This window comes from Schistosoma haematobium, chromosome 6 (genome assembly GCF_000699445.3).
Source record: "Schistosoma haematobium chromosome 6, whole genome shotgun sequence".
In the NCBI taxonomy this organism is placed as follows: Eukaryota; Metazoa; Platyhelminthes; class Trematoda; order Strigeidida; family Schistosomatidae; genus Schistosoma; species Schistosoma haematobium.
Genome location: NC_067201.1, coordinates 1385245 through 1404376, shown reverse-complemented (window position 1 = coordinate 1404376; position 19132 = coordinate 1385245). Strand labels below are relative to the sequence as shown.

General features: G+C 36.6%; 1 protein-coding gene across 1 annotated transcript; it reads right to left on the bottom strand.

Moving 5' to 3' along the window:
• Window positions 1-10736: 10736 nt before the first annotated feature.
• MS3_00008281 (uncharacterized protein) lies at window positions 10737-18635 on the bottom strand. The gene is made up of 11 exons (XM_051216644.1): window positions 18009-18635; window positions 17883-17972; window positions 17758-17827; window positions 17374-17466; window positions 16300-16350; window positions 14979-15043; window positions 14033-14102; window positions 12584-12661; window positions 11714-11859; window positions 11130-11258; window positions 10737-11081 (listed from the first exon to the last, which is right to left on the bottom strand). Exons 9-11 carry the CDS (start codon window positions 11753-11755, stop codon window positions 10935-10937), a joined length of 318 nt encoding a protein of 105 aa, XP_051065233.1. The 5' UTR covers window positions 11756-11859; window positions 12584-12661; window positions 14033-14102; window positions 14979-15043; window positions 16300-16350; window positions 17374-17466; window positions 17758-17827; window positions 17883-17972; window positions 18009-18635; the 3' UTR covers window positions 10737-10934.
• Between the last annotated feature and the right edge of the window lie 497 nt (window positions 18636-19132).

The following is a 19132-nucleotide window of genomic DNA, read 5'->3' as shown; positions in this document are numbered from 1 at the left end:
GGGTTCAAGACGTTCTGTGTATCGTTTTATAGTAATCACTCAGACGGATAAACTCAACCCTATCAGGTGTCCTGGACAGACACATTTAACTGTTGACCAAATGTATGTTTTTGATGAATGTTGATTAATACTTGCACAAAACCACCGTTGACTGCTAGTTGATGATATTATCATCGAGTGAATCTTCAAAAAAACCGGGCACTAACGAATCACCGTACTGTCCTATGTAGGTATATACAGAGTGCTTTTATCTAAAAACCTCCAATTCTCAGCAACTGAGAACCATATGCTTACATAAGTGATAATTTCAACAGTATCCTTATGTGTATTCCGCCTTTCACTGTACACTGTGCCATACAAATTGAAGGCTGTGCGTATTGAGCAGATAAGTAGATGAGATTCCGCTTCCCATGTGACATAGTTTCTAACAAACTTGAATGTAATAATGGCAAATGGAACAACGCTGCAATGTTAAGCAGTGTTACCACAAAAATTCATAAGCACACTAACGATTACATTCAATTAAGCAGACAAATGTGGACTAGAAGAGTGTGAACAGTTTATCGTAACATACCTATTGCGAATAGACTACGAATACAACAAGACTCAGCGACCAAAACCCAATAAGCTAGTTATTCTATTGCGTCACCGCTCCGCTAACTAGAGAGAATGGGGAAGTTTACTACGCAAAAACCAGAAAACGACCGATAACAGCGAACACAAATCAAAACGTATATACACAGCACAAAACCGTCCTTGGGGCGAGCTACAAAATAGCACACTGAAAGTCACGACGGACCAATAGCATTCAAGATTCTTCAAGTGAGAGATACGACATGAAAATAACACACGTGCTTTTGGCGCGAAAGCAAAGAAATTCAAATCTTCTAAATAAAACCACAAAATTGGGTCCTTTTCCAAATGAGTTCTGGACATCTAACGTCCACAACACACCTCCTCTTTCTAATAGTGTACTCTTCCGGGGTCGACTTTCATCTCGACTTTTGTTCGCGTCTGTCGGAGTGGCCAGCTTTCGGAACGGAGATAAGCTTGTTTTCGGGCTTTTTCTCGTGGTGGAGCTGCCGATAAGTTAAAGGTGTCAAGTAGGGTGTCAAGCGGAAGATTTACTTCTGTTGATGGGCGGTCTGTGGCTAACCACTTGCGTAGCTGGTTCCGATATCGAGTCCACCTGTCTCTTCCTGCCTACTCTTCTGGTCAATCGCGCTCCTATTTATGGACCATGGGTCGCTCTGTAGTCACCGGCAAACACTGAACATCCCACGTCGTACGTGGCTTGCTTTACAGACTTTATCTTTACTGGTGTCGATGCATCACTCGGAAGTATCTGGCTGTGAATCGTTTTGAGTCTACTGCTCATCAGGATTTCTGCCGGGAACTTTTGCTCCGGTACCGTCTCATTTGGTGTTGTTCGATTAACGAACAAGAAGTTATGTAACGCGTCGACTAATGTCCCCTCCTCTTTAGACTTAACCAATTCTCTTTTTAAAGTATCCACAAACCTTTCCGCTTGCCCATTCGACTGCGGGTGGTATGGTGGCGAAGTAAGTGCTTGATGGATAGCTGTCGACAGAAAGCTTGAAATTGGCTAGAAGTAAATTGCGACCAATTGTCAGATACAACCACATCTGGTATGCCATTTTGGGATAAATTTCAGTGAGGACCTGTATTGTTTTAGTTGTCGTGAGTGGCATTACAAGACTGATTTCTGGCCACAACCTCATACGTAGTTCCGTTAATTTGGCCTGCGAAGTCGACGTGTATCTTAGATCATGGATGATCAAATTGTGGCCATGAGACTGGCAGGATCTTGGCATTCGCATTCACCGCTTGCTGACACCGAATGCATTTTCCAACCAACTCAGTGATATGTTGGTCCAATAGCGGGCTAGAATGCATAGCTCCTAGCTATGGATTTCATTCGTCTAACCCCCGAATGATGAAGGTGGAACTGTTTCAGCACTTTTTAGCGAACGGACTCTGACACAACCACTAATTCTCCAAACATCAAGCAGTCATTTACATTGCATAGTGAATCCCGCCGCTGATACAGATGTTTCATGCCGCCATCAAACTTCGTAGACGACCAACCGTTGGCGATATAGTACATCGTCATCTTGATGATGGGGTCGTTCCTGGAGGCGTTTGAATGTCTGTGGCAGACACTGGCAATTCCTGTATTGCAGTTTTCAGATAACATTATGCAACACAAGCGCAAAAGCCTCCTTTTCTGTCTGGCTTTATTTCTTTTCTGCCGGGGTTAATGTATGGGATGCATGCGTAACGGCTTTTTCTGAAGCGTCTGGAAACTGATGTGAAATAACAGCGCCTAGGCCATACGCTGAAGCACCTGCAGCTACGACGATCGGCATGGATGGATCGTAGTGCGTTAACAACAATTCCAAGCTAATTATGGACTTCAGTTTACAAAACGTCACATCACACTCTTTAGTCCGATTCCAAGTGCTGTTCTTCTTCAGCAGATGATTCAATGGAGCGCAAATATCATGCATCGAAGGAACGAACGATTAATAAAAGGTAACAAGTAACATGAAGGAAGGTATTGCCGAGACATTAGTGGGGATGTGCATCAGTGTGGTAGCTCGAATGTTCCCAGGATCCGGTCTGCGGCTGTCAGCGTCAAAATTGAACTCCAAATACTTCACCGACAGCAGTAAAAACTGGCATTTCTCCGAGGGCAGCCGGAACCCTTTGTCACTGATGCGTTGTAGTATCAATGACGTGCGTTCGCCTAGCTGTTCCAATGTCGCTGCAACAACTAAGATGTCATCGAGATAGACCGCGACCCCCGAGATACTTGATAGGATGGTATCCATCGGTTGCTGGAAGATATATAGGTCTATCTTGACTCCAAAATGCAGACGGCTATACTGGAACAACTCACGATGAGTATTGATAGTAAGCTGCTCTCTTGATGTGTCATCTATTTCCACTTGCAAATAAGCATCAGCTAGATCCAGTTTTGCGAAAAGCGTTCCACCATTCAGCACAGTAAACAAGTCTGCGGGAACGGACAGAAGATAATGGTGCTGTTCCAGAGCTGCATTGAGAGCTGTAGAAAAGTCAGGATATATATACATATCGTGCCGTTTGCCTTCTTGGTAACGACTATAGATGTTGCCCAAGCAGAGTAAAAAACGGGCGTAATAACTCTTTGTTATTGATGGCGATTCATTTCTTCATATACTTTTTAATGTTGCGTAAAGCTCGGGTCTTTTTGAGCGGAAAACAGGCTTAGCCCTTGATTTTAGTCAAAGAGTTGCTTTCATGACAGTACAACGACTTATTCCAGGTTGGAAAATAGATGAGGACTGCGTCACCAGCCTCCTCGTATATGCTTCAGGGTCATGTGGATGTGATACCAGGTGGCATATGGTATTTAACGGGACATCAGCTAATTTTAGCTGGGCAAACCAATGTAAACCAAGTAGATTTACGTTAGCTGGTGTGATGTAACATACCTCGGTAAACGTCTAATCGTGAAAAGAAACTTAACAATGTAGTTGTCCCAACAAGCGTAGATAATAATCACATGCAGTACGAGGTTGGCACCGTGCGTGGTCTGCCCATTGTGATCCAAGATTTTTTTGGGCGAATTGTCGTGTCAGATGTAGTGTCTATTTGCAATCCAAACGGATGCCAATTAATATTAAGTGTAATAAATTTTCTCTCATCTGGGGTTGAGTTCTGACAGGTTGCTACAAGACTCAGCGAGTTTGTGCAGGATTCGGGGACAGGCTTCCTGTTACTTCTGTAGCTGCTCGGCTTCTTTTGTTGACAAAACTCATCTTTATGACCCACAGCTTTACATTTCCATCACCGATGTCGTTTATATGGACGACTTCGAACAAAATCCCATGCACCGCAGTGCTAGCATGGGGCAGGAGGATTCGTGATTGCCTGATTATCTGCACTAGATGTAGCTGGGGCAGATTTATGCAGGTTGTGTGGTTGTTGGACTACGTGAATTTCGGTACGACCTGGACCGCCACTGAGGACCATCGTAGTGTCAGGCTGAAGATTGATGAGACGTGGATACTGATTTGCAATATCAGTGAGTGTCAATTTAAATGTTTTGGCCTAATCGACTTATCAAGCGTGTCCTGATGTCACTAGACCTCTGCGATTGAAGGTTGAAGACGATAAAACTACTTTCACTTGATCTTCATTAGGCGACTCCAGCTGAAAGCGTTCGCATTCTTGGTTGACAATACACACGTGCAAGAGAAAATTAGCGTCTTCGTCCATAATCAGCTTCAAACATCGATAACGTGCGTTGCGCAGTGAAGAGTTATCTCCAAACTATTGGCTCAATAATTGGACGGTGTCCGGGAATGATCAGCCACGAGCGTTTAGAGGCAGAATTAGGTTAAAATATCTATCTAATTCGCTGGGATCCAGTTTTCTAAGCAGCAAGCGAACTTTTCAAGCATCATCCGGATTAGCGAAGTCAAATTTCAATAAGTCTTTATAGGGTAGAAACTAGATATCAAATGTGACATTGAAATCAGTATCATAATGAAACTCTGAGGTAATATTTGTAATACCATCAACTTACGATGCAGTAGTAATAGTAGTAATAGTAGTAGTAGAAGTGCTTGTTTGCATGTTAGGCGTAAGCTTTGCATCCGCTAATATCTACATTAGTTTAATCTGTTGCTAGAGCAATAATTCTACTTTTGAAGGATCCATGTTTGCCCCAACTCCGTCGCCAAATTCGCTAGGTTTGAAGCGGTTACGAGTTCACTTGGACTGCAAACGGAACAAAGACTTGGTGATCAAAAACCAATAAGCTAGGTATTTGATGTGTCCCAGCCCCGCTAACTAGAGGAATAAGTCCAAGCTTGGAATAGGGAAGTGTATTCAACAAACAGCCAGAAGTACGAGCGATAACAACAAACAAATCAAAAAGTATATGTACAGCACAAAACCGTCCTTGGAGAGAGTTACGAAATAGCATACTAAAGGACACACACCAATCAGCGTCACGATCATCGAAACAGAATGCAAACACTGATGATCTACATGCTGATTGTGAAAAAATGAATGACTAGTTATTTTCATTGGTATAGACGGCAATAAGCTGGAGGGATATGAAAGAAAATGGAGCATGCACATTTCTCAGTAGTTGCAAACATTTTGTACAACAGAGCACACAACAGAATTCGGTATAGTTTTCCATCAATACTGAATCGAGGTTTCCTCCTTCTCATCATTGTTGCGTACCTTGTACACTATTTGTTTAAATGGTAATCGTGAAAATGGTCACAATAGTTTTCATAGAAATTCAAGTTATTCTTCGCCATTTGATAATCAAAAGACCGAAACACAAACAGCAAAAATTTGTTTTAATATCAATAAGGAAAACTAGTTTCGGTGTCTTCAGTCATATGGCTAACAAAGTGGAAGTACTGAGAATTCTGACATTTATTTTATTGTACTTGAGTTACATCGAGTTCCTTCTGTGTGTTAGTCGCAGTTGTATTTGTAGACAATGCTGAAGTAAGTGAATTAGGAATAGGCTGTTTTAATTATGTTTGCTAGTATTTACAATTGTTTGCATGTGAATTGGGCATCCAATGATATTTATTTTCGTTCAATCGTTTACCGGTGATTATTTTTGATGCATGTGTTCTGGTCCAGAAATTCGCTTCATTTCAGCAGCTAATGCTAAACATTTGTGCGCGGAACGGAAGTAACTTGAGAAAAGATTATGTCGTAAACTGATCAATCATGTTTTTTATGCAATCATATCTTCTTCAAATGAATTTTCTCTACTATTTAGTCTGGAATCGCTATGGAATTAAATGAGTGGTGGTCTTCAATAATAGGGTACGTTAAACTATTACTAGTTTGTAAGCTATATGCAAATAATAGTTCTTGAGTTGATTCTGTTCAGAAAAAATACTTTTTCCATCTACTTTTATTCAACGTAGGATGTTTATTTCAGTGAGCTACATCCAATTAATTCATTCATGCGAGTTTCTCTCATTTTAGAAGAACCATCCTTGTGTGACCTAATCGTTATAAATTCAAGTTTTCCTATCACTTTCTTCTCTTGAGAATACAGTTTGCAATAGGACAAAACTTAACACGGAGCACTTTTTGTTGTGTTCTTGAAAGGTTTTTAAATCGAGATCATCTCGAATAGTCATCACCTGTTTATAAGGATAAGCAAATCAGTAGTCTAACGAAGATATTTAACACGAATTGCATGTATGAGATCCATCTACTGACTGTAGTTATATTGTACACTACATACTTTTACTTTTGACAAGCAGAATGATCGGTGTAGATCAATGAATAAATCGCTTCAATCGATGCAAGTTAAATTATGCTCTTCAGTAAAAATATCAAATGTAACATTATGAGTAGTGTTGGTTTCAAGGAGCCAATTGATAATCAATGTAGTTATCAAATGAACAATATGCATAAAATGCATTGTGAGAGAATTTAATTCGGTTAGTGGAGTTATTATTAATCACAGTAATAATAATAATAACAATGGTAGTAAGTTTAGTATAAATAGTAATGCAAAAGACATCATGTGAACACAATATGCAGTAAGAGAGTTATTGGCAAAGAAATTGTGTTAAGAAATTAAAGTGGATTAAGAAAGTTAAATATGTAAATTGAGAACGGGACAAAGTGCATATGAACGCTAAGGGAATCGGGAAATAAATGGCATGTGATGTCCGATTAAGATATTGTCTCGAACATATTCCACCACAGGTGTTTCGCTGGAGATAATACCATATTCATAGCTTTAAATCACAACGTGTTCTTATTCACAACTCCACTAGAATCATCCGAGCACTGGACAGCCCTTTTATTGTTATGTGTGACAACTCCATAGCTCACATTGATGAACAGTCATTCAGTGCTACAATGCACAACATTCTTTTCGCTTTCGTGTATGAAGGACAAACTATTCACTTAATTACTAATGATCATTCCTGAGATTGTTTTACTTCATCACTCAAAATGCAAGAAACATCTGAATTTGGAAGAGCTCTTGCGCGTTCATTGAGAAGAACTTGACCTTATACTTTCGACTTACTCACTATTGGTGACAAATCACGAATAAGTCTTTTAATCCTGTGAGATAACACGTTGGACGCATTAATTGCATGTGTTTTCAGGGCTGCACAGGAATCAGAACACTAACTTGTGACTTGATGAAAAATATCTAATGCACCCATGAGAATAATGCACTCAAGAGCAGTGTCAATGTTACCAAGTTCTTTAGGAGGTCCCAGGTTGTTTGATTGCTGTTTTTATATTGACTAGTATTTATTGAGAGAATGCCATCGGAAAGGTAAATAGAGTGAACCAACAACCTTCCTATGGCCACTCCCGTCAAAATGTTTATGTACTTGTACAGAGAGTGATATGATATCTGTACAAGATACTTGGTGGAATTCAGCATTGTGTTTTGTTTGTAAACAAGCTCATCATGACTACAAGTTGGTCTCCCGTGTTTCCTAGTTTTAATCATCACCCCCCTGATTTACATCAGGGTACCTGAAATCTCATGAGTGTGAAATAGCATGTAGTAAATTTGAAAATGCAGTGATGTTGTGTAAAACAGCCAATAACGTCAGTATCAATGTGGTGTGATTTCGTTTTTAACGGACTTTGGTTTTGTTCGTGTGTCGGGTCGTCTCAAAATATAGTCTCAACAAGGAATAAAGCAGGAGGAACTATGGGTTTCTGTGGACCAGTTTCGGAACCAGTCACCGCCGGATGTAGTTCCATCATTTTGACGTTGAGATTCGTATTCCTGAACGTGCTTCGAAATGCTGTCTTGCAAAGACTGGAATTCGATATGCTAATTACTTCGTCCAAAGGTGCAGGGTCACAGCAAATGTCAAAGAATTGTATACAACTAACTTAACAATACGTTTCTCATGATAATCATTTCGCTTATGTTTACACCTTCTCTCCACATTTGACAGTCATCTGTAGGCGAAAATGATTTGACTATGACTATGAAAATGAATTGAGTACGAATATATTCATTTCATCATAGAATAACAATGTTTGAAGAGTATTTGATAGTCAGAGAACACTAGCTGTTGATAAGAACTGTCCACTAATCCAAACACAATTACATCTGCTACGTGTGTGTCCATAACAGTCTGTTGTGTATTATTCTGTTTAAATTCACAGTGCGTATGTGTGCGTGTGCGTGTGTATGATCATCAGAAATAATCGAATGCAGGAATACGAACAGTAAGAACTGAATAGTTTGATATGCAAACTGTGTTGGGAAATTCAGAAAAATATCCCAAAAATTATTCTGTTAAGTCTAACGCTATCCTTGGACTTGAGATGGTGTCATTTCCTCATTGATCAATATTCATTTAACGTGTCATTTTCCTACTGGTCAATATTGTACAATGTTATTTTCTATTTTATGGTACGATGTGGTCTGCTTGGTTGGTATATAAACAAAGTATGTTTGAAATATAACGATTCATATATCCGAGGCTGAGACTTGCGTTCTGGACTCAACTGGCTGGGCTGGACAGGGAAGCCGGACCAATCAGAACCCCTGGGCCGTTCTACGTGTTTGTGCGTCTTTGGTCCGATCAATAATTCGCTGCCCTCTTATCGACTGCCGTCACAGTCAAAGCACACTGGAAATAAAAATCGAACCATTTCGAAGAGCACGTGCTAGTGAGTTGTCACGTTTTTAATCTGTCTAACCACTTTTGTGCGGAGGATAACTTGTCTAATCTAAATCAAGACCCTGACGAGATAAGCTGAATGACTAAGCCTTGAGGCTAATATGCGTGTGAGAGAAGACAAGTCAACTGGAACGCTACACGATTTATTCTCAATTCCGATCTGATTCCTGAATTCAGATTAGTGTAAACTGATAAGTGAATAAACAGGTGACTAACCAGATTACAACGCGCAAACAGTTGCGGAAATACAATAATGTTCAAAATTGAGGATCAGAGTAGAATATGGAGTACAAAATATTACGTTTTAAATCACAATAGCTTTGGAACAGAAAGTGCTATGGCATTGAAACACACATCAAACGAAAGCTTATGATCTGTAGAATAGACAATAAATGTTACTGTCTCTTAAGCTTGGAGCTAAATGAAATAAAGTCCTGACAATTAGTTTTCGCAGTTTGTCTAGGCTTCTTGTTTCTCTGTTCATATCATGAGCGTAATTGTATAGGAGTTTTTGGAGATTGTAAAAATGTAAGTGGAGCTTATCGCATCATATCTCTTCTAAAATCATTAACATCAGCCTAATATTTAGGAAATTCAAAACCAGATACATAAAATGAACACTTTAATTTGAATTAACAGCAAACGTTCCTCATGCAGACGACGTAAGGAAGTAGCAAGTCACTGGTAATGAGATATTTTATGAGAACCATGAATATTACAATTATCTGGACAAACGTCAACACTTTCAAGATCACTGACTACATTATGGATCAATTCATGAAACATGGCTATAGAACAGCCTAAATGGATGGAAGGTTGTTGCGTTGTTCCATTTGCCATTATTACACTCAAGGTTGTCAGAAACCATGTCAGATGAGAAGCGAAACGTGACTAAAAATGTCTTCAATTTCAACTGTGGCGCGTTTGCTTCACAAAACGAGAATGTTAAAAATTGAAAACTTATTGCTTGAAAGCACTTAACACAGGAAGCCATGAAATGTTTAATGAAAGATTCGGAATTTTATTTAAAAGCGAATGAAGGCGAGTGAAGATTGTGCTCGTATAAGTCAAAGCCTTGAATAAAATAATTTACTGTATACTGACTGCTTCAACAATAAAATTATGCACCAAACCACAGAGGTATATAGTGGTTCTTATATGTGGAAGTACCCTTCGAACTCGTGGTTAAAGAAGAAATACGATCATCAGAGGCTCGAATCTTAATAAGGTTCAATAACAGGATTTGATATTATTATTATTAGCAAAATGAACAATAGGTCTACATATCAACTTTGTCTATCCAAGTTTCTCACAAAATTCAAAATTCAGCATCACGAAGAAGACAGGATTTCCGAGGATGCAGTTTGCCACTGGAAAAACATTTATCATTCCTGCGTTCATCTTATTATGGTTTATTGAATTTGTTTGTGGAGGCCAGTGGGTATCCATAGTGAGTATCAAAGTGGGTAACGAGACGATGTGTCAAGTTATCAATACTGAGTTCAATCAATGGCCAGTCATTGACATAAACACTACAGTGTATTTGTTTCTAAAAACTGTCATCTTATTTTGCAGTGCTGAGGCAAAACTGTTACTAGTTCATTCAATCCAAATTGTTCGTCATTCCTCCTTGAATATCAACGGAACTCCAGAATTATTTCATAATCGGCATTCCTAACACCTAATTTACAGTAGTCTGTCATCAAGTTTTCATTAAACAGCAATTATTCAAATAACGAAAGATTTGACGTGCTTCATTAGCTATTGATGCCGCATTCCGACAGTTCAGTCTCAAACAATCAACGTCGTCAATTTCAAATGATATTTCCCGGTAATGAGACTTCATCAAACTAGACATTGACAACGAACTCTTTGTTGATTGCAATCGTTACAAAATCACGTATACACGACCCTGTTAATTTACAAGTGCAATATTGTTAACTCATGTAAAACCAACCAGTTTTTATTGAATGAAAATAATCATATAAATATTATCAACCATATTTTATATTCTATGAGCAAAAGTACATCAGTTACTACGTAGCCAAATCATGAAAGTTGTTTGTGGTTCAATGAAAAAAACCGCCAGTTTATTGAAGTGATTCACCAATTTGCAAAGTGTTTTTTTAATAAAATGAAAAGAGAAAATAACAAAGTCACCATGACAAACACAAATGATAGGACGTTTGTGAGAATCATCGGTTAATGTTTATTTCTTCTGTAAAGCCATATGCATATGAAACAGCCAATACATACAATGATGGAAGTAACAACTATTGGGATAACAATGTAAACATAATGACTTGACTTTGTCTTTTGTTCAGCTTCAGTTATTTCAATAGTTGTATTCTGAAAAGGACGAAACAGTACAACAATTACTAAATATCAAATATTTACCGAACAAGTTTCAGAGTTTTGAGCAGCATTCTCTAATTCATTTCTTGAGTCATCTTCAGTAGTCCGTGAAGTTGTTTCTTCATGTTTGATGAGTGATGGTTCAATCGTCACGTTGATATTTGAACTATTCTGTAGAATGAAACAGTGGCAATATTACTAAGTATCAAATATCAATCAAATAATTCATCATTCACTATGCACTACTGTCAGTCGTGATAACAGAATAGAATTTAATAAATAGTTAAATAGTTTACATTTGCACAATGCAATCGCTGAATTGTAAGTTAGAATATCTGCTACCAATTCGTCACTACACATTCTATGAGCTGAAAAATTAACATGTTTCCAGGCATTAGTGTTAAACAACAATTCTACCCATCGTTGGATGTCCACATGTCAACGAAGCGTTGTATTCATATGTGACTAAATTTTGCCAACGTATACAATGCTCTGATTTATTCACTGTGTGGAGTATACAAAGCATTGACTATTCTTTACAATAAAACATTCCTCCGAGTAAACAGATTTACAATGTAGTATATGACAATATTGAAAGCAACCAGTGAAGTCTACCAATTACTTACTTTATTCTGACAACTATTTACTTTGAATTCATGGCTATCCATATCATTGCTTGTGATGCATTTGTTTGCTCTTTCACACCAAATACACGTTGTATTTGGTGTTTTTGCGTCTTTACATGCTTCAGTTGAATTGTGTTTTGGACAATCTACAGTGAAAAGAATATGGTGACTGCATGTCAAATGATCAAACAAACGATAAGTGATTTACAAAACATGTGACTATAACTCAATGATATTATGGTGATTTCGGAGTTGAGTGACTGTTTCCCTTCACTAAGCATTGATAATCACATTGCGCAATGAGAAATACAATACACTTTCAATATGATTCACATTTCACTGTACATACTCAGCAGAAAGGAAACACTTCCAAACCATGAAGATCGTCAATATTTGTGACACTGTACAAGTAACTACTGCTTATGATGAACTGAAATATGAACACTTGACTTGCCTACACGTTCGATTTATCGGATGAGTAGGATAATGCAGAGATTTAGGAAATAAAGCTTCTGTTCTCAAAGTTATTTCCATTTCATGAAGTGTATCTACGATTAAAACACCTCACACAAAATCAGTATTTGTGTACCTAGTATAAAAACTTATATCATCTCATCCATCGTTTCGTAAGATTTCCTTCAAGTAAATTTCATCAAAGTGATGGCTTCTATAATAGTTCAAAATTCGTCTCTCATCAATATGAATATTCAACAGCGAATTGATTTGTAGTATAACGTCAGTTGAGACTCATGTCTAGATGTCATTTTATGACTGGCTGAATTTACATAAGAAATTTGCAATTTACTGAAACACAAGTGATGCGTTTGAGTGTGAAAATAGTCAATTCCGATATAATAAGGATTAACATACCCCCGGAAACTTCATACTCCACCAACGTTCTACTTTTGATCCACTCACCAGGAACATTTCTATAAATATCTTTTCCATCTGATGTGGTAAAATATACAGAAGAAGACACTTGAAACTTTGATTTCTATTTTAAGTATAACAAGTTGTTTGCTCGTTTAAGGAGTGATCAAAATGAAAAAAACTGTTTAATTGCTGATAGCCGATACAATGGCAGTTAAACAACGTTCTCACAAAATATGCTTTACAACACTTTTCGTTCCGAAAGTGGCCAACGTTCAACCAGCAAAAATGAAAAATGATATCAATAAACTTCTGACTTGTTTCACAGGGGTGTCACCTAAGCATCTTTGGAAAAACATGTTCAACTTGTTACAAATTATTTCACAACTAGTCAAAATTGAGACTCAGTTAAACATTTCGAACAATCATCAAGTACCTCTTGACGAAACATTTGATGCATTTTCCCACATTCACTCATAATACACTGTATCTAACCTAATCACTTACACTAACTGCTTGTCTTGGAACTCAGCTCCATCTTTGAACAATATACAATCGTGTCAGTGTAGCAAGACGAATGAACATTTTGTAAAACAACATTCGGTTCTATATGATAAAAAACACTTCGTTTTGCATTGTGTGGTTATATGATTATAGACTGAAAAATTGTCCAGTCGATTAGTTTGTGAGTGAATAAATGGGTAAATATATCGTCTGTCTAATATCATCCTTCCTATATTCTTGTCTGAATGAGTCAATCGTTAAACATATACTGAATACTTCTCCAAATATCCATCCGCTCTTTTGCGATGAAGATATTCACACATCTTAGTTATATTACTAGGTACACCAGGTTAGACAATTGACAGTACACGTGGATCGTGAAATTCATTTATGGTCGAATTAAGCACAGAAAACGTAACAAACCATTACGATTTCATCACAAAACACCAATTTGCTATATGACACTAATAAGGATTAAACTTTTTTAATCGAGGACACAAATACTTTGATTTCAATTCAGAAAATTTCATCTGTCCACTATTCTAAAGACTTAATCACAAACACGGGATATCTTAAAATGGGTTTGGATTGTGACTCTCCATCACTTGTGATACTACAATTTTGTATCAAGATGTCCAAATAGCTAATTGACATTGAATTCTTAATAGCCATTTACTTTTGAACAGTGAGTTTACAAAAGTATTCCGATTTTGTTTCACGTAATTTTCCAAAACACTTCAATGATATTTCGATCAGTTTACTTTACACACGAAACAAATGATCAATATAGACTGTAAGAAAGGTGTGTTTCATCACTATGATAGATTGCAGCAAATTTATGTGTTGATAAATTATTAATAGAGTAGAAATAGAAGGTAACATAGCGCAAACACTTGATTGTACAAGTAGGTCAGTGTAAATCAGAATATATATAACACTTGTTACCTTCTTCTCCACAAGGAGCTATACCGTAGAACGTCGATTTAACTTTTTTTTCATCAATTTGTGTAGGAATCTGAAAAGAAGTGATGGAAGTATGAATAAACATCTGTCAACACACAAACATATACATTAAAAATATCTAACCATTGAAGTCGTGTGTCACCATTCACATTAACTCATACAAAAACAACTAATCACACTCACAGTAAGCAAACTGATCTCTTCGATTCCCTGAAAACTTTGCTCCATCTAGTCTACAAAGATATTGTGACTCACCTCAGTTGTCAAAGTCAATGCAGTAAGATTATCGATTTATTTATCTATCATGGAATGAGGCGAATGAGTGCTCATTTTTATTCATCACCATTCGTTTCCCATAATGGTTTTTCTTATAATGTGTCCTGAGTACCTCCAAACAATCAAAACTAATTCAGTTCAACACACATACATTTCTTCATCTTACAGTCTATCTCTACTTATCCAACATATGTTGCATTGAAATTAGAGTGCAATATCAAAAATTGATAATCAAATACCTAACACTGAGAAACCATCGATATTTATACACAAATCACTAGAATATTCAACAATAACTTTTCGAAGCAGCCGATTATCAGAAGATGATGTAAAGCTTGATAGAATTCAACTGTTCCCGTACAGTACTCTAACATACTCTCTTTGTCTTTAATCGGCGCGAAGACAGGAGTCCTTCTTTAGATATCACATCACTTCTTCTTGTTCACTGTTTAAAGACTGACTAGAATAAAGTATGTTATCAAATGATTGTTGATAGTTTCATGTAGTTTCTTTGCACATCACAATATTTTGACCCCTTTCTATCGTGTCTAATGAATATTGATGCATTCGACAGTATAGCTATGCACGATCTAGTTGAATAATCTGAAGTACTCGAAACAACACAATATTGACACTCAAATGTACAACTTACGTTCTCATAATAGAAAGATATCTTCCCATTCGAATGTATCACAGTGGTTATCTTGGCTGTAACACCTGAAAACAGAGAACGATCGATATTTAAATTTTGAGTGATTAATGATGAGCATGTTATTGTTAGACGTGAATTTGTATGTGCCTACTCACAAAGTGAACAGATTTGAGCAGATATTTACTGTTTTATCTCAAATAATTTCTTCGGTCGAACTCGTAATAAATATAATCTAGTGAACGCTGTTTAAATGAAACATGGATGCGTTCTTCGAAATGAATGTCGGATGATTCGTTTTTGAGGATTTATTACACCCACATTTTCTTATTGAAACAACCACTTATCAGGCTTCTGATTAGATCTGTTTCTTGAAGACATCTTCACATTGTTACAATATTCCCCTTAAATATCCATGGAACAATCCATCATAAGTACAGATGACATGAGCTGTCAAGTTGTAGTGACTCACATTTATCACGAGAACACGACTGGTTTAATAAAAACAATTATTATTATAACCAACTGTACCAGTGTTTGTTTTAATGTGCTTTTGTTTGACTGTGCTAATGACAGCTATTTTGTGCTTCCATTCTTATACTTACACTTCAATTGTAACTTCGCGCGAATTCGGTTACCTTCTGTAACCAAGGTTGTATCCTGGCACGATCTCGGTATCCTTTCGATGCCACGAGATCGCCAGCAAATAAATATCTCGACTTGGTCCATTAATTACCTTCTGGTATTTGGCTTCTCGGAGATTTTATGGGTTTCTTTGGTTACGTTCAACTTACGCCTTCTGATTTATTTGGCACGTGTTTCTTGGTAGCGGTGTTCATAGTTAATCTCAACTCGACGCCACGCTACAAAGTGTTCGCATACAAACACCACTTGGTATTTGAGTTGTTTATGCAACATATAGGCATATCAGTGTTTGATAAAGATGAAAAACTGGATTGCTTTAGACCAATCATCATTTAAACAAGTTCCATCGAAGTCTGTTGATGAAAATGTATCTCCGCACTCGTTTATCTAAAAGTGAAATGAGATTATGACCTAATTTATCCATAATGATCTACTTGTTACTCATCAAATCTAGTATGTTCCTAATTGTGTCAACTGTCTTTTAGTTCTCAATCGATGTGTTCAAACGATCAATGGATTTGCATATATAGTTTTACCCTAATTTTCCAGAGTGGTTACACTTTATTACTACTGTCAGTTTTTGTAAAGAATTCAACTAAAGTGTAAGTGAATACAATGAATGATGGTGTAAGTTTAAATATTTCACATATGATCAAACAATCATTTTATGAAAGCATACTTTCACCATCAATTTCCTGATGATAAGAATATCTGACAGCAAAATATTCCTCTGAAATAATAAAAGCAAGAGAAATTTGTGTTTATGCTCCTGAGTTATGAATGTCCATTTCTTTTAACAAACATATTTCAACACAGAATGACTTTGCACCGGTCTAATTAAATGATAATTTCAAGGATTCTTGTTATTATTTCAACGATGTGATGAACGTCTCAATCCAACCAACTGAGAAGAATATTTCACTTCTGAAACTTTGATCTTAAAAGCTTTCGACTAATTAAAAAAGTGGTAATATCTATACGGCAATACGTATGCGAAATCATTTCCGGAAACTCTGTCGTTCCAATGGAACAATGTTCTCTCAGTTCAAAACTATTTATTACACAGATATGCTACTCAAATGTCATTAATTCCGTTAACCGAACACAATGAATGAACTTCATTTTGATGGTCTAGTTGTCCCGGTTCAAAATACTCACGTTATACTATCTAACTGTTCATGTTTGTTCGTTAATCTGAGTTCGAACTTCATGATCATACAAACGTGATAATCAGAAAAGTGTTGAATATCCAATGATCCACAGAGAGTGACTAAGAGACAATAAACTTATAAGAACCATGTGAATGACAGAAAAGATTTGAAGTAAATCAAATATAGTTTGATAATTCATGTGCCTGATCAATGCAAACTGATTTCTCGCACATCAGCGTTTATTGTTGTATCTGTAATCAGTTCGATTCATTGAATCTTCCAAGATGTGTCGTATTGATGAGATATCTGTTTTATGGTGGCTTGAACAAACTGAAGAATGGAGGATTTCCACTTCCGCTAACACACCATTCGACATATTCTTTCTACTCAATCAATTTGTGTCCATTTTGAAATGGCTCGCTGTTTTATTTAAGATTATCGCTTGACAGATATGAACACTTGTTGTGAACACATTTTAGGGTATCAAATCTCAAAAATAAAATAATCACTGTGTACTGGTCAGCTCTCATGAAATAATCAAAATAAATAGTGAATAATTTATGCAAACAAAACGTGATAAATAAGAACACACAACAACTCACTCTCTTCCAAAAACTCAGATCCAGTTGGTCGTGTTAGATTTACAAAATGTTCAGTTGATCCAATGATCGTTTCTCCGCCAAAACTAATTCTACCTGTTTATTGAATGAAAACATGCAATTGGATTGATGATCAACAGTGAACGAACGAAAGACTACAAAAGTAACTGGAGACTAAAATATATTGCACGAACCGCAATTTGTTTACTTCAATGCATCAAACGACTTACAACTTAAACAAAATAAGATATCAACAGAAGTTATGAATGTTAGAAAAAGGATCAAACTGTTTTACTAAAGATCATAGAACAACTTTGATCCAAGGAATGATGTGTGAATAAGCAAAACTCAATAACAATGTTACTTCAAAGAAAATGATTCTCTCACCATAGGGCTGTATGATGATTGAGCTGACGTCAACACCGTAAACTTTAAACGAGAAATTTGAAGCAGTTTCCTATTTATATACAAGCATAGGTTAGTACCTCCACCGCAAAATGTAGTGAACTCACCTTTTCAGTAATCAATTTCTCAAACTTGCCATCATCAACTGGAAGAGTCTGATCGGCACGAATAATTTGGGAATAGTGATAAAAATGTGACTGAATATGTGCATTGGAACATGACCGACGACTTACATATTTATATACATTACTTTGAAGGATTACTTCTTCATTTTTCTCTACTGCGGGATCTTTACAAATGTCCTTACAGTCACAAAATGTCGAAAGTAAAACGATGATTGAATAGAGCGCTATCAACTGATCAGATGAAAAGATATACCTGCAATAGTTCAGTAAACAAAACAATAATATCTCATTCAGTACTCACCTCATCGTGTTGTTCAAAACGTTATTAAATTTTTCCAGAATTTGTCTTGTTTATATACATTTTACAAGTGTTTGTTTGTTCCTTTCTGATTAGATGATTCAATGTGACCATCAAGACGATTGAATGTTATAGAATGATATGATCATTGTTTATTAATTATCGTGACAGATGAACTCATCGGTATGCAATATTCATTCAGCTATTGAGGTATATAATCTGATATTTGTATACCGCTAATTGAAAGTTCTCTCACTGTAAATAATCTAGCGTTTAATTAACAAGCATATTCCTGATAACTTCAGTTGTTTATTAAAATATCAAAGATCATAATTTGTTGTCGTCTATCACCTCATTATGTCTCATTATTCAAATAATATGATACTCTCTATACTCTACTTTGTATAGGCGGAGTAATATGAGTCCGACAATAAGCCATACACACAAAACAGAGATGAGAGAAATTCTCATTTCACAAAAGAATGCCACTTTTCTAAAAAGAAATTCAAAGGAATCGCTTTCTTATAATAAGCTGTTAATATAACTGACAATCACGTACACCTACACATACCCATAAAACAGAGATGAAAGAAATTCTCATTTCACAAAAGATCACTAATTTTCTTAGAAAAAAAGTGATCTTTTGTCTGTCAATTCAGAGACGGTCTGACTCCAGCCAAGAATAAACGCTGTGATCATTTACCATCTAAATTCAAATGGGTTAAGTGGCCGATTTTAAAGAACCACCTAGTTTTCACGTCCTTTGTTGGATGGCCTATAATCTATTCTGATTCTCTGATATCCAACTAGTTATTGCGTCCTGTGCATATCGGACTATGAGACTGTGGTTAATAATCCTAATGCTATAATCCACATCACGTCCTGTGTATCGTTTTATAGAAATCACTGAGACGGTTTAATTATTTATCAAAGC